Source organism: Peromyscus leucopus, chromosome 4 (genome assembly GCF_004664715.2).
Source record: "Peromyscus leucopus breed LL Stock chromosome 4, UCI_PerLeu_2.1, whole genome shotgun sequence".
Lineage (NCBI taxonomy): Eukaryota > Metazoa > Chordata > Mammalia > Rodentia > Cricetidae > Peromyscus > Peromyscus leucopus.
Genome location: NC_051066.1, coordinates 96,910,433 through 96,927,644, shown reverse-complemented (window position 1 = coordinate 96,927,644; position 17,212 = coordinate 96,910,433). Strand labels below are relative to the sequence as shown.

Sequence of the window (17,212 nt, the reverse complement as noted above, 5' to 3'; positions counted from 1 at the left end):
GACAGTGACAGTGAATGCTGTTCTGAAACCTTACCAAAGCACTATTCAGAAATATCCTTGTGTAGGAAATAGTTATTAAATCCTGTGTTCGGTTTCTTAATATATAAACTCTGCAGTTATGCCTTATTCTCTCTATATATGTTAATTTAATTTTCCTTGAAAGCTGCTTTTAAGTCAGTAATTGCTACAAATGCTTAAGAATCCCTAAGTTCTTTAGAATGTGTAGTTCTCTACAGTCTAGCCATGCATTCTACTTACCTGACTGTACCTAAATATAAAATAAACCCCTTGGTGCGAGTGAGTACTCTGTTCACATTCCCTACAGAAATTTTAGTTCTCTCCAAAAAGTGAGTTCAAACTTTGAGTAGCCTTTCCCAGCATTAGAAAGTATGCTGAACTTTTGTCCCTTTTGTGGCTTGCCTTGTTTGGTTCTAGCTCCCTTGTCCATTTAGAAAAATAAAAATTTAATTCTTAAAGACAGCAATCATATCTGCCAAGTCTCTTCTAAATTAATATTTCCCTCTGCTGAACTTGTTCCTGTTGAGTGAGTATCATTTGTGTGTCAAGAAATGAACACAAGCTGGCGGTGGTGGCACACACCTTTAATCCCAGCATTCAAGAGGCAGAACCAGGCAGATTTCTATGAGTTTGAAGCCAGCCTGGTCTACAGAGTGAGTTCAGGAAGGCACCAAAACTACACAGAGAAACCCTGTCTCAAAAAAAAAAAAAAAAAAAAAAAAAAAAAAAAAAAAAAATGAACATAGTACCCCAACTGAGGTCTATCTGGTAAAGTCAAAGAGGAGGATTAATACCTCCTTTGCTCCAAATAACAAATCACAATCTGATTTTGTAACTTAGTCTGTGGAAGGTATTTGATTGGGTATTTGGTGTCTTAATTTCTAACTTAGTGAAAAGTAGAAAAGAGATTCATTTGAACTTTGATTCTATTAAGGAAATTTCCTTTTATTATTTTAACCAGTTTCTGTGTCCCATTTCTGAAAAGTACAGCAGGCCCTCCAGTCACCCCCTCCATTCCTTTCTCCTGTTACTTTGCTGCCGCTTTACTCCAGCCCCTCTTTCTTTTCCCTTCCTTTTCCACCCCTTGCATCTCTATGTGTTAGGTCAGAGTCAGGCAGGAACCATGACAAGCTAGCAATGGCAGTTCTCTTCTGCCCTATCTCAGTACTTCTCACATTAGCCGAGGAGTTAGTGAAATGAAACAGCCAAACCTTGATGTCATACCTTTATTTTTTTTTTTGTCTTTAAGAAATAACAACTAGCATACTTCATTTTCTTATTTGATAAGGTTCTGCTGCTTGTATTTTTATTACATTTATTGGTTTATTTTGTGTATGTGTGTGAGTGTTCGTGACTCAGCATGTATGGAGGTCAGGGGACAACTTGTGGGAGTCTCCTTCCACTGTGTTTGTCTTCAGCATTGAATGCAGGTCATCTGGTTTAGTGGCAAGCATCTTTACCTGCACGGCCTTCTTGCAGGCTAATAATAATAAAAATAATAATAATACATTAAACTTACTGTTAATTATAATTAATATAGTTTAATTAACACTAGAATTTAATTTATTATTGTTATTATTATTGAGACAGGGTCTCTGTTAGTTCTGGCTGTTCTGGAGCTCACTATGTAGACCAAGCTGGCCTTGAACTTGAAGAGATCCTCCTGCCTCTGGCTGCCAAATGCTGGTATTAAAGTTATATACTACCAGGCCTGGCTCATAATTATATTTTGAATTTTTAATATATAGCTACCACATTGATGGTTACCTAAAAAAAATAGCAGAAATTAAACCATAATCCCCACTATTTTTATAATTCATATTTTTTTCTATATTCACTGTATGGTCTTTTATGGTCTGCATTACTTCCTTTTGTAAATCTTTCTTTGTGTGTGTGTTTGTGTGTGTGTGTGCCTAACATTGGATTATAGGGTTCACTGTGTCTGTTTTCCCAGTATTCTTTGAATTTCAAAGATAGAGTACATCTTATTCATGTTTATGTTCCCAGTCCCTCAGACAGACAGACAGACACACACACACACACACACACACACACACACACACACACACATTTTGATTCATTGAGTGCAAAATAATTTGTTTTGTTTTCTTTTTTTGTTTTGTTTTGTGTTTTGAGACAGGGTTTCTCTGTGTAGCTTTGCGCCTTTCCTGGGACTCACTTGGTAGCCCAGGCTGGCCTCGAACTCACAGAGATCCGCCTGGCTCTGCCTCCCAAGTGCTGGGATTAAATGTGTGCGCCACCACCGCCCGGCAATTTGTTTTGTTTTCAAGGCAGGGTTTCTCTGTGTATCTTTGGAGCATGTCCTGGAACTTGCTCTGTAGACCAGGCTAGCTTCAAACTCACAGAGATCCACCTGCCTCAGTCTCCCAAGTGCTGGGATTAAAAGCATGAGCCACCACCACCTGGCTGCAAAATAATTTTTAATAGTTTATCATATCCTGAGGACTTATTCATGATAAATTTTGTTCCCATTGAAACCAATTGTTGTCTTTTCAGCCAAAAGAAATACAGATTTGGTGTAGGCTAACATAACTGTAGGCCTGCTCATCTCTCTAAATTTGTACATCGTAATGTGCCAGGCATGGAGACATAGGGCTTCACATCCTTCTTTCAGATTCTGAGTTCTGAAAACCTGGAGGTAGGAAGTCTGTTTGAAATCATCTGTGCCTGAAAGGATTCGACTTGGCCTTTTGGGTGATGGTTATGAAAAGTCTGAGAAAGTCTTGTACTGTATTTATCTGTGGGTTTCTGTGACAGGCCTATCCTGTGACAAGCTACGTTGTTCACTTAATCATTCTGAAACAGAATTTAGAAAGCCAGGCTTAGCTTTGATGGCTGTCTTTTGTAGATAATACGGGTATTTTGCCAGTTTTATGTAAGTAAAGCAAAATAAATAACTGTAGTTCTGTCCAGAGGTTCTAATTACTGTAGGAAATTAAAATTCACAATTTTGATGAGTCAACATTGTCTATAACCCTGATAACCTTAAAATCATCTCAGAATAAAGAAGTGAACTATTTCTTTTTCTACTGAAATGACAGATATATCCTGATTAGCAAGCCTCTAATATGGACAGAAAGGTTAAGAGTGCAGTTCCTTGAAGGGTTCCGGTCTTTTCTGAAGATTCTTACCTGTATGCAGGTATGATAATTCTTTGGTGTACCAATAAAATAAAATTAGCTTTAAAAAATTCCATCTTCTTTTTCCCCCTCATTTTATTTATTTCTTTTTTGAGGTTTATTTTTATTTTATTTCTATGGGTATCTTGATTGAATCTGTATCTCTGCTCCACGTGCATGCCTGGTGTCCGTGTGTTGCCAGAAGAGAGCTGGAATTAACTGGAATTTCAGTTGTGAGCTACCATGAGGGTGCGGGGAATCAAACCTGGGTCCTCTAGAGGAGCAGTCTGTTCTCTTAACCATGGAGCGGTCTCTTCAACCCCTTTCCTCATTTTTTTAAAGGAAATTAATTGTTGTTTTCATAGAAGAAAATTTCTCTGATGTAGTAGAAATAAAATATAAACACTAACTTGTCCTTGCTTTCATAAATGTGTGTGTAATTAGTTACTGCTGCTACTATTAATGCTCATTGAATGCTTATCCCATGATAAAGATATGGTAAGACTACATAAATTATCTTCAGCTTATAGGTTTATTTTGCTGTTATGATTCTTGTTTTACACATGAGGAAATAGGACCTTCTAACTGCTGGTATTTGCAGTCAGATACCCATGAACTTTGTACTCCCGAAAGCTAGTGTTCTAACTCATATATTTTATAGTTTAACAGCCATGTTTAAAGACTGTGCATTTTTGAGTATAAATCCTGGTATATTTATGTTGTTGCCATAGAGGAACAACAAGAAGAAAGGCCATGGATTGACTACTCTTTCCTTGCAGGGCATGGAAGAAATCAGGAGACAAGTTGGACAACACATTGAAGTAGACCCTGACTGGGAGGCTGCCATTGCTATACAGATGCAGCTCAAGAATATTTTGCTCATGTTCCAAGAGTGGTGTGCTTGTGATGTAAGTGAAAGATTTGGTAGCAAGATTAGTGCCTTTATAAGTGCTCTAGTAGTTATTAGTAGCATAGTTTTGTGCTACAGCTTTTTTGATACAAAAGTTTATAATGTGACAGTCTTAGATACTTAAAATTATATTATTAAGTATAGGAAGAAAATTCATTCTTTTATATTGATTAGAAAATGTATCCCAGGGTAGTTTGCTTAGGAGAATTACAAGGTTTAAAAGTATATGCCGTGGGGCCTAGAGAAATGGATCAACTGTTAAGACTTGATAACTTCCCAGAGGACCTGGGTTCAATTCTCAACTTTCACATGGAGGCTCATGTGTTCCAAGGGGTCTGACACCCTTGACACCCTCTTCTGGCCTTCACAGGTAGTGTACATACATGATACACAGATATATGATATATACATGTAGGTGAAACAGCCATACACATAAAATAATAAAGTAGTTTTTTAAAAGTGTATGTTGGGACGACTGGAAAGATTGTTCAGGGGCTAAGAGTGCATAGTGCTCTTGCGTAGGACCCAAATTTGGTTCCCAGCACACACATCAGGCAGCTTACAACCACCTATTGCTACATTTTCAGGGGAATTTGACACCTCTGGCCTTCTTGGGCAACTGTGCATGTGTGCAGACACCATGCACAGACACATACAAATAGGCACATAATTAAAGTAAAAATAAATCTTTAAAGAAAAAAAAACCTGCTGGGCGGTAGTGGCGCACGCCTTTAATCCCAGCACTCGGGAGGCAGAGCCAGGCGGATCTCTGTGAGTTCAAGGCCAGCCTGGGCTACAGAGCGAGATCCAGGAAAGGCGCAAAGCTACACAGAGAAACCCTGTCTCGGAAAACCAAAGGGAAAAAAAAGAAGAAGAAAGAAAGAAAGAAAGAAGGTAGAACTGTCGTGAAGCATGAGTGCACCTCTAAACACAACCCCAGGAGCTCCTTGCAGGAAACGGCCCTTCTGTGCAACAGGTCTGCCAGCTTTAATCTAAGATTATGGGGACTGTCTTGACCCCACAAATGTTAATAAAGAAATTTCTGTGGCTCATAAGCTCCCTAGACTACAACAATGTCAACATGGTCAAGGAAACCAAGACACCCCAGAAATTTTGGATTCAGGGCAGAGCCACTGAATAGAATTTTACTTCTAAAGCAAAGTTCTATTTTGTTTGGGAATTTTTTTTCTGCCTCTTGAGTGAGTTTCAGGAAAGGCGCAAAGCTACACAGAGAAACCCTGTCTCGAAAAAACAAAACAACAACAACAACAACAAAAAAAAACCCATGTTTTAGGTGTGGTGGTACATACCTGTAATCTTAGCACTTGGGAGGCTAAGGCAAGAGGATTGCTCTGAATTCAAGGCTAGCCAGGGTTACATAATGTCAGACTACCCAGAACTATATATCAAGACCCTTTTGAAACCTATCCATCCCAAATATTCCCATATGTACTTTCAAATTTATTTAAAAATTATTTTTAATAGTATGATAAATCATGCCATGAAGATTTTAAAATATTTCAGGAATAGAGAGGAATGAATATTAAATCAAGAATTTTCTTACATATATTAAGCACTTAAAAATTAATTTCAAAGTATGAAACAAATGTATTGCTTAAGCAACAATTTTAAACCATAGCCCTCTCTCTGTAAAGCCCCAATCCTAAACTAGGGAAGAAGTAGCTTAGTCAGTAAAATGCTTGCCGTGCAAGCAAAAGGACCTGAGTTCTGAGCGCTAGCATCCACATAAAAAGACAGCCATCGTGGTGTGTGCTTGGAATTTCAGCCCTGCGAGGGGGCGTGGAGACATGAGGTTGCCTGGGGCTCTCTGGCCAACCACCCTAACTAATAGGTGAGCCCTGGGTTCCAGTAAAAAAAAACAAACCACTATCTCAGAAAACAAGGCAGATATTCCCGAGGGACAACACCCAAGATTACCTTTGTCTCTATAGGCACATGCACATACACATTTTACTTACACACACACACACACACACACACACACACACACACACACACACTCATAGATTTCCCCCCACAAGAGAATATGACTATTTATTCTTTTGTGTGTGTCCATTTGTACATGTGTAGAGACTAGAAGTTGACTTCGGGTGTCTGTCTTATTGAGACAGTGTTTGTCACTGAACCTGGGCCTTACCATTTCAGCTAGACTGGCTGGCCAGCAAACCCTCTGGGACCTCTTGTCTCTGCTCCCCCGCATTGTGGTTATAGGTAGCCACTGGAACCCCGCCCCCCTTTCCCCCCAAGCAAGGTTTCTCTCTGTAACAGCTCTGGCTGTCCTGGAACTTGCTCTGTAGACCAGGCTGGTCTTGAACTTACAGAGATCCACTTACCTGCCTTGGAGATCCAGGGTGCTGGGATTAAAGGTGTGAGCCACTACCACCCAGCTTTTATTTTGGTACTTGAGGTTCAAACTTTACCCATGGAGTCGTCTTTACTGAGAAATTTGACATTTTCTGGGTGTCAGCTCCACCATTTCCTCCAGGTTTTCTGTATAGTGTTCATGATCTGACCAGGCCTCTCTGTGTCTTCACTCAGTCTCTACCCTTTGCTTCTTTTATCTAATGCCAATCAATGCCTTTGTCAAGGCTCTTGGTTCCACTTACACTGCTCTTCCTGGAATTTGTCTCCTTTGTTTTTCCACTTTTTACTCCTGTGCCTGTGGGCACATAGACTCCGCTGCCCTTCAGAACAGTCGAAGCTCCTTTACTCGATTTTGTCTCCTCCTTAGACTACATTCTGTCTTTATGTTTCTTCTTCCCTCTGTGACCAGCAGAAGTCACAGGTTCAGTGTGACAGTCACTCAAATACAACAGGCTCTAATTTAGTGTGGTAGCTCTTTAGAGCAGGGCAGAGATCTTGGCCAACAACTAACAGCATGCATCCTTTGGTTCCATATTCTTAGGGAACAGCATGAAGTTAGAAGATTTTGTCTAGGGGTTGTGTTCACCGTGATATCTCCTCCTATCGTCTGTCTGTCTGTCTGTCTGTCTGTCTGTCTGTCTATCTATCTATCTATCTATCAATCAATCATCTTTCTATCTATAATAAGTATAAATCTATATAACTATTTTTACAGATTAGGTCCCACAACTTCTTTAGAGTTTGATTCTCTTCCTATTGATTGATTAGAAGTATTTTTAGAAAATAAATAAATAGCCGTGTGTAGCGGTGCAGGCCTTTAATCCCAGCACTCAGGAGGCAGAGCCAGGTGGTTCTCTGTGAATTCGAGGCCAGCCTGGTCTATAGAGTGAGATCCAGGAAAGGTACCAAAACTACACAGAGAAAATCGAAAATTCAAAAAAAAAATTCATTTGGTAAGAAGAGTTAAAAGTCTTTTCTTAGTCTCCATATTCCTTTTTTTTTGTTATGTTTAGTTTTTGTTTTTTGTTTGTTTGTTTTTTCCCTGTAGTGTTGGCCTGAATTAAATTCCTAGGTCATCTTGAATCATTCTTTCCCTCTGGTTTTCACAAGCCTACACAATACTAATAGTTTCATTATCAGTTATCAGCTTCAACTAGAGGTTACCTTTTTTCCAATTCCTCATTCTTGCTAAAAGAGATTCCCCAACATTCCCTTTATAAAGATCTTTCGTATCTTCTACTTAATTTAATTAATTAAAGGGATAAGTTGTCTAAGCTGTAGTCTCACTTTATTTTGTGTGCCAGATGTTTCTACTTAAATGAACATTTTTTATATTTCAGACTCAGAATATCTTAAATGGATTTGTTACCACTTTCTTCAATTCCATGTCATTTTGGCTCCTCGTGACTCCCCTTGTTCTGTTGTTGTTTTCCCACACAAGAAACCTCAGTGCCCGCATATTCTGTGTGTTTATTATTCAACATGCTGATAGCTAAGGGGAGTGTTCCCAAAATTTATTTGGCTCTGGAGTTCCCTTTTCAAATCAGACCAGAGTGGAAAGACAGTATTAATTTACCTGAATGACTGGGCTTCTCTTTCCTACCAGACTCACTTTAACTTGAGTCTTCTGTGTCCCAAGTGTGTGTCATCTTTCCGGTGTGTTGGTGTTTCCTCACTTTCCTTTCCTTCCTTTACCTTTGGTGACCCACATGAACTCTGAAAAAACAGATGGACTCCATTACTCTCCAGACACTGTCAATATATTTACATACTGCAGTGTTTCCAGTTCAATGTTCAGTGACTCCATCCTCAAAACCTTTGATTCCCTCATTGCTTTTTCTTTCTTTTTTTTTAGGTTTCTTCTTAGAATACCTCCTCATTTTTCCTCATGCTTAAATTCATGTGTGTGTGTGTGTGTGTGTGTGTGTGTGTGTGTGTGTGTGTGTGTGTGTGTGTTATAAGGGATCAAACCTAGGGATTTGTTTATTAGAAATATCTGCTGGGTGCGGTGGCGCACGCCTTTAATCCCAGCACTCAGGAGGCAGAGGCAGGTGGATCTCTGTGAGTTGAGGACAGCCTGGTCTACAGAGCGAGTTCCAGGACATCCAGGCCTGTTAGACAGAGAAGCCCCTTAGACGGCACCGCCACTCCCCACCCCACCCCGCTTGCAGTGGGTACCCGTATTTTCCCTCCTTCAGCATGACTGAGTCTCACACATACTGTGTCAAAGCTCCACCATGAGCTCCATCTCTAGACAAACTCTGTTTGCTTTTAGGGCCCACTGAAAAGCTGCTTTCAGAAGTATGTCTTCTCAATTAGGCTTTTTTTGTTTTGTTTTGTTTTTCGAGACAGGGTTTCTCTGTGTAGCTTTGCGCCTTTCCTGGAGCTCACTTGGTAGCCCAGGCTGGCCTCGAACTCACAGAGATCCGCCTGGCTCTGCCTCCCGAGTGCTGGGATTAAAGGCGTGCGCCACCAACGCCCGGCTTTCAATTAGGCTTTTTTTCTCCTCCTTTTTAGCATAATTAATTCATATCATTTAAGTGGTGCCTACAAATTTTACTCTGATTATAAATGTTTATATTTTATATTTCCTCTGGTTTTATATACTAAGGAAGTAGCCCTGGGACTACATGGAACAATTTTGTACTTATATTTAATAAATATTTAGTAAGGTAGTGGGCGACAAAGTAGCTAACTTGTCGTTATATTTGTATTTTTCTTTTCCCTTAGGAAGATCTCTTACTAGTGGCTTATAAAGAATGTCACAAAGCTGTAATGAGGTGCAGCACAAGTTTCATGTCTAGTGCCAAGACAGTAGTACAATTGTGTGGTCATGTTTTGGAAACCAAGTCCTACAAAGTGTCTGAGGACCTTGTAAGCATACATCTACCACTCTCTAGAACTCTTGCTGGTGAGTATTTTTGCTTTTCATGAATTTCTGATCATTTCTAGCTACTCTGAGTAGTAGTGTTTTTCTTTTTTCTTTGTTCCATATAGTCCCGTTAGTACAGGAGTTAAGGGCTATCATTTCTATCCTTTAGGAACTGTCACCATGATATTTATCCAAGGAAGCTTACTTATGCTTTATACTTAGCTAAGGACCAACTTGGTACTTTTCTATCAACCACCCAAATTTTAAATACTTAAAAATGTTGACTTTATATCACTCTATGCTAAAATTCAAATTAGGTTTCAATTCTTTTGATATTTCTTTTTTATCTCTTAAATTACATTTGTGGATTTCTATTTTGGAGGGGCAGTGTGCCGTGGTGAGTGTATGGTGATTAGAAGACAGCTTGTGGAAGTTGGTCTTCTCCTGCCACCACATAAGCTCTGGACATTGAACTCAGCTCACTTGGCTTGACAGCAGGCACCTTTACCCACTGAGCCATCTTGCTGGCCCTCGTGGTATTTCTTTAAGAGTAGAATAAACATCTGGAGAGTCAGACTTTTAGTTTTATATGATGTATATACAATGTAAGATGTTTTGCAATGTAAGATAGTAAGTGTTTGGTAATACTGTATTTCAAAATTAGAAGTTAAATGTTTTCATTTTGGAGTATCATTTATAAACTTAGTAAGAATGTGTGTGTGTGTTGGGGGGTGAGAGGTGGAGGTTGAACTTAAAGCTTCCTGCATGCTAGCCATGTACTCTGACTGAGATACATCCTCAATTCTAGTGAAAATACATTTAAATAACCCAGCTTTCCAATCTTGATGAGTTAACTAAAACTATACTAATAGGGTTTAACTGCTTTCCTGTTTTCTTTTTTCTTCTTTTAAAAATGATTTAGGTCTTCATGTACGTTTAAGCAGACTAGGTGCTGTTTCAAGACTGCATGAATTTGTGCCTTTTGTAAGTGACTCTTAAGTATTGACTTATGTTCTATTTCTGGTCATCTCCATTGGTGGGTGGGAACGAAAATCATGTGTTAACCCTCTGCATAGTCACAGTTAATCTCTTTCACGGCTGAATGTACCATGTTGAAATCTTAATAACAAAGACTTGAAAGGCATCGAGGGCAAGCTCTTCCATTTTAGAGACTCCTTGCCTAAGTCGAGGAATGTGTAGTGTGTGAAATGATGGGACTGACCTCACTGTGTTTCAGGAGGGCTTCCAAGTAGAGGTCCTAGTGGAGTACCCTTTGCGCTGTCTGGTGCTGGTTGCCCAGGTTGTTGCTGAGATGTGGCGAAGAAATGGGCTGTCTCTCATCAGCCAGGTATGGCACACGCAGTCTGTTATACACATCTGTGAAGGAGCTCATTTTTTAAAAAGTGATTAACCCCACATCCATAGAGTTTGCCAAATATTTGCTTTTATTCTCTTGTGTAGTCTCTTAGATATGGAAATTCTGGTGATTCTATGAGTGTTTCTCCTTTTTCCTATTTCCTACTTATGCCATCTGAATTTTAAGAAGCTAGGATGCAGCCGGGTAGTGGTAGTGCATGCCTTTAATCCCAGCACTCAGGAGGCGGAGCCAGGCGAATCTCTGTGAATTCGAGACCAGCCTGGTCTACAGAATGAGATCCAGGACGGGCACCAAAACTACACAGAGAAACCCTGTCTCAAACAACAACAACAACAACAACAAAAAACCCACCTTGCTCCTCCATCTTTAAGACCTCTTCATTCATCCTAGTGGCATTGGGTGCTGTGGTGTGTCACGCAGTATATATACCCTTTTGTCCAGTCAGCTCCACCTGCAAAATGTTCATTGCAATGAGTCACTGGGCTGGTTCAAGACCTCTGACACACCATCATCAGTGGACTCTCACCAAAATGCCTCTCTATCCTGCTGTTGTCCCGAGTCATGGGGATCCTCCAGTTACTGTTCCGCAGGACCAGTTTCTTCATGTACTCTAGCAGGTCATAGATAGGGTAGGTATAGGGTGAGCCAACCCCAAGGCCTAGGATGTGGGTCTTTTTGGGCCACTGGGATCTCCCCCCTCAGACTAGGGACAGCCATAGGGGCCAGCTCTCCACACCCATGGTGAGGAGTAGGGCCATCTCTCCTAAGTAAGGTTGGAGGGCAGCTCTCCTGCTGCAATGACCAGTGAGGGACAGGGCCAGTTATCCCTGGGCCAGTGAGGCACATGGCTGGCTCAGCACAGCTCTCATATTTCAACGTGCATGGTTCCTATGACCCCTTGTGGCAACATGGGCCATGGACATCATCACAGACCCCGGCTGCAGCAGGACCACAGACCCAGGCATGGTCCTTGGTGGCAGCTCAGGCCTGGGTCTGTGGTCCTGACATCACTATGGCCCCTGTAGCAGCAAGGCTCTCGGACACCAGCGTGGTTTCAGGTGGCTGTCCAGACCCTGGGCATCCTCACAACCCTCAGTGGTAACAGGAGCCATGGACATCAACACAGACCCTGCCTGCTGCAGAGCCACCGACCCAGACATAGCTCCCCACTCCCCACAGCAGCTGAGACCCAGATACCATCATGTTCCCTAGTAGCAGCATGGCCCTTGGACACCAAAATGACCACAGGTAGTGGCCCAGACTCTGGGCACCCCGCGGCCTCGGCAGCAGCATGGATCATAGACATCAGCATAGACTCCAGCTATGGCAGCACCGCGGCAGCACCCCAGGCCGAGATGTCACCCTGGTTCCGGGTGGCAGGCAGGCTGCCGGCATCAGCTCATTCCTCACTGCCCTTGCCCCTGCAGATCTGCCTCTTATCATAGAGTGTAAACCATTCTGCCTCTTTCTCTCCCATTTCTCCACCATATATTTGCTCATCATAGTGGCACCCACCCACTCGCCCTTCAGGAAGTGTGGACTGTGAGACGCAGGCTGCCTCGCCGGTGTCTTTCGCCTGCCTGAGCCACATGGCCGGGGATTAGACTTTTAAAGATATCACTTAAAAGAAAAGAAAAGATTTTCTTCTCCTTTTTTTTTTTTTTTTCCCCTGGTGATACAGATTAAGTCCACTGCCTTGTACATGGTAGGCAGACATTCTACCACCACATCTCCTGTTCCTTTTATTGTTGTTATTCTTGTTTTGAGACAGGTCTTTGCAGTCCAGGCTGACCTCAAACATATGACAATTCTATCTCAGCCTCCTGTCTGCTTGAGATGACAGATGTGAACTGCTGAATTTAGGGATTTGTGTATTAGAAACATCTGCTGGGTATGGTGGCACACGCCTTTAATCCCAGCACTCAGGAGGAGGCAGTTAGGCAGATCTCTGAATTCAAGGCCAGCCTGGTCTAGAGAGTGAGTTCTATGACATCCAGAGCTGTCACAGAGAAAGTGTGTCTTGAGAGAGGCAGGGGGACAAACTTTTGTGGGAAGACAGTTTAAAGGAATTGGTTTTCTCCTTCTACCGTCTGCGTCTTAGGCGTTGAACTCAAGGTGTTGGCTTGGCAACATCTTTACATGTTGAGCCATCCAACTGAGACCCTATTGTTAAGAATTTTGTCTGAGGCTGAAAGGTATCTCTGTGGGTGAATCTCTTGTTGCACAAGAATGAGGACCAGAGCTTGGGGTTCTAGCATCCTCATAAGTCAGGTGGCAGTGACAACCCCTGTAATCCTAACTGTAGGAGGCTGAGTCAGGGAATCCTCACAGCAAGTTGCTAGCTGGACTAGCCAGATCAGGGAGCTCTGGGTCTGATCTGAGAGATCCTACCTCATTGTGCAAAGTGGAGAACAACTGTGGAAAATAGCTGATGTTAATGTCTAGTCTACACACACACACACACACACACACACACACACACACACACACACACACGCTCATCCACATGTAAACAGATGCAATACATGGCAAAAAACGTTTTTTTGTTTTAAATAAATTCCTTTAGTGTCTGTCTACCATTTCTTTTATAGGTTTTTTATTACCAGGATGTTAAATGCAGGGAAGAAATGTATGACAAAGATATCATCATGCTTCAGGTACCTGTTTAAGTTACTCTTCATTAGATTTTCCTTTGCTTTTTATATTTCTTAAAATAAGAGGGAATACTGTTTTAAACATGAGTTTGTCTCACCATTAACTGAACATGGTAGCATATAAATAGAATAAGCAATCTATTATCATCTGCAAAATTATTTTGTAATTTTCTGAAGTGACTATTAGTGACAAGTGTTCTTCCATTTAATACACAGAAATGTGACACTCAATTTCTTTCACAGATTGGAGCATCTATAATGGATCCCAACAAGTTCTTGTTACTGGTACTTCAGAGGTATGAACTTACTGATGCTTTTAACAAGACCATATCCACAAAAGACCAGGTAAGCAATGGATTGCATGTGAATTAATTCCAAAGAAATTATCAGTGTCTCTATTTATATTTTAAAAGCATATTTTTTGTGTATACAATTAGCTTTCCATATCTGGATTCTGCATCTACAGATACATCATACTAGGGATCAGATATTTTTTTAAATTGTATCGGTACTAATATATAAACTTTTTCCTCAAACAGTGCTATATAACCACTATTTAGATGACATTTACATTTGTATAAGGTATTATAAGTAATCTAGAAGTACTTTTAAAATATATGGCATGATGTGTATAGGTCATACATGGATACTACATCATTTTATAAAGGACTTGAGCATCCTTGGATTTTGGTGTCCTGGTTGGGATGTCCTAGATGACTAGGAGCCATGGCACATCCCATACTCTGGAACAACTGTACCTCCAAACATCGTGTGTGCACATAGAATGCACAAATATACAAACATGCATACTTTCTTTTCACTCTAGAAAACTTAGACTCCATATAGATCAACAAAGAAAAGAAATGCCATTTAATGTACTGCCTTCGGGAATAAAGTGCCAAATAGTTTGTTTTTAAAGCAAAAGCTTTATTCTGCGTGTGTCATCTTATAATTTGTAGCCTGTGTTTAACAATATTGTGGTAGGATTTTTTTCTTGTAACTGAATAAATTCCAGACCTATATCATTTTTACATATCATTTTAATGACTATAGAGCAGTTCCATTGCATGCAGAAAGCATTATACTTTTGTCTCATTACTGAAGTTTTCCTAGTTTTGATATTGCAAACATCTATAATACAAGTATTAAATACATGTCTAATAAGTATTAACAGATTGGTGCATGCACATTTCTGATAGCATGGAGTTTTTATATCACACTGATTTTAATGTCACCTCTGTATTGTTTTAATATTTGAAGTACTAGCTTATAAAGTAACCCTGGCTTTTTTGTTTTTTGTTTGTTTTCCGAGACAAGGTTTCTTTGTGTAGCTCTGGTTATCCTGAAATTCACTCTGTAGACCAGGCTGGCCTTGAACTTGGAGATCTGACTGCCTCTGCCTCCTGAGTGCTGGGATTAAATTGTATACCATCAACACCTGGCAACACTGACTATCTTAAATTTATTAAATTCCATTACTATATTCTTCTAACTTAGAAGTCATTTACAGAGGCCCAAAGAATAAACTATAGAAAGAAAATTAATTTTTTGTTACTTTACACTTGGTGACAATAACTGATTTTATCTGTTGAACTTGATTATGTTTTATGGAAGGGTAGTCTTACCATACCTAGGACATCTACTTTAAACCAACTTTCTCACTGTCCTGGTAAGAAGGAAGCTAATAGTAGAGAAAGGAAAGATTAGAATTTGTTGATTTAGGACAAATAATGATGGGAGATAATGGTAATGAAGAAATGGAGAGTTTTAACAGATGTTTTTGAGTACTTTATGTGTCAAGTGGAAGCTTTGGTACCAACTGTGCTCTGAAGAAAACTCTTGGCTGGCTGGGCCATGAGTCCATCAAGAAATGCAGATTTGATGAAGTTTTGTGGTTCTTATGTAACTATTTTTTTTTTTTTTATTTCTATAGGATTTGATTAAGCAGTATAATACATTAATAGAAGAAATGCTTCAGGTCCTCATATATATTGTGGGTAAGATTAAAACAAAATATTTTGAAATGGAACATGATTTACTTTCTAAAGAATGTTAATAAAATAAAATTGATAATTGTCTTCTGTTCCAAATGCTACATAAAATATCAGAGTTTAATGTGACCAATGTGATGGATAGATTTATAAAGTTTTTTTAAAACAATGAGCCTTGCATATTTTTTTCTCAGTATTGGAGATCAAACCCAGGGCCCTTTATATTTTAGGCAAGTACTCTACCACTAAACTATATCCCTAGTAACCTCTTAATTTTTATACTTGATTTTTAATTGTTGGACTTTGAAGGTCAAGTTACAAGTATCCTGACTGGTCTGGAGAGAGGTCCTGAATTCAATTCTCAGCAACCACATGGTGGCTCACAACCATCTGTAATGAGATCTGGTGCCCTCTTCTGGCCTGCTGTCATACATGCTGTATACATAATAAAAAAATAAAATCATTTTTTAAAAAAAGTAACCTGACTAGAAATATAGATTTTTTTTTTAATTTACTTACTTATTTTACATCCCGACTGCAGTTTCCCCTCTCTTCTTTCCCCCCTCCCCCTCCCCCAACCTCTCCTCCTCCATTTCTATTCAGAAAAGGGCAGGCCTCCCATGGATATGAATACAACATGGCATATCAAGTTGCAGTAAGACTAAGCACCTCCCCTTTTATTAAGGCTGGGCAAGGCAACCCAATATGAGGAGTAGAGTCCCAAAAGCCAGCAAGAGTCAGAGACAGCCCCTGTTCCCATTGTTAGGAGTCTCACAAGAAGACCAATCGATACAACTGTCACATATGTGTAGAGGGCCTAGGTCAGTTCCATGCAGGCTCCCTGGTTGTCAGTTCAGTCTCTGAATTCCTATGAGCCTAGGTTATTAATCTATTTACTTAGTGCTAACATTTACATATGTACATGACATTTAAATGTATCCTGGGTCTAAGTTAAATGTTTTTATCATGTCATTCTTGCAAATTACTTTGTGTAAATAGCAGAGTGAGAAAGATGGTTGTGAGCTGTCATGTGGCTGCTAGGATAAAACTTGGCTCCTCTAAAAGAGCAGCAAATGCTCTTAACCAATGCGCTGTCTTTCAAGCCTCATTTCTGGCTTATAATGGGAAAAATATAAATAAGTAGAAAATATCTGGATTAGTAGTTATGGGATGAAGTCTCAGCCTTGCTTTCAGTAGTTAAGAGCATGCTATATAATCTTTGAGTTTCAGATTCCTAATCCATACAATGTGAAAAGAACTTACTCCAAGGTTGCTTCTGGGACTGTGATCCTTTGGTTTAAAATATATATATATGGAAGTTAAATTATAAAATTTGCAAATGTGAAAATAAGTTATTAGAAACAAGTCACTGGACAAATTCCTTGTGAAATGTGTGTGATTTAGAGATTATCTAAAAGGTTCTCTTAGGCCAGGCGGTTGTGGCACACGCCCTTAATCCCAGCACTTGGGAGGTAGAGCCAGGCGGATCTATCTCTGTAAGTTCGAGGCCAGCCTGGTCTACCAAGTGAGATCCAGGACAGGCTCCAAAACTATACAGAGAAACCCTGTCTCGAAAAACCAAACAAACAAACAAACAAAATCTGGTAAAAGGTTCTCTTACAGATGCCATAGGTCTTTGTATAGGTGTTACATTGTTGAAAACTGGTGGAGAATATGTAGGTCTTGAAGGGAGAGTGGAAGGGGATGAAGAAGGAGACGAGTGGAAGGGAAAGGACAGTATGGGAGATGGATATGGTCAAAGTACACAATGCGGCTGAAAGAAGTGGTCCTTATGAAGCCCATTACTATGTTTAATGAATGTATGTCAGTGAAAATTTCAGTAGGACCAGATAAGTGCCTCAGA

The 17,212-nt window shown here is 40.1% G+C and overlaps 1 protein-coding gene across 1 annotated transcript in view; it reads left to right on the top strand.

The window, feature by feature from the left end:
- Positions 1–17,212, top strand: part of Ubr1 (ubiquitin protein ligase E3 component n-recognin 1) — a 132,898-nt gene that overhangs the window by 44,828 nt on the left and 70,858 nt on the right. The window contains 8 exon segments of the mRNA XM_028878676.2: positions 3,081–3,180; positions 3,938–4,066; positions 9,184–9,364; positions 10,248–10,309; positions 10,563–10,673; positions 13,295–13,360; positions 13,601–13,702; positions 15,291–15,354. Coding sequence (XP_028734509.1) covers positions 3,081–3,180; positions 3,938–4,066; positions 9,184–9,364; positions 10,248–10,309; positions 10,563–10,673; positions 13,295–13,360; positions 13,601–13,702; positions 15,291–15,354 — 815 coding nt within the window.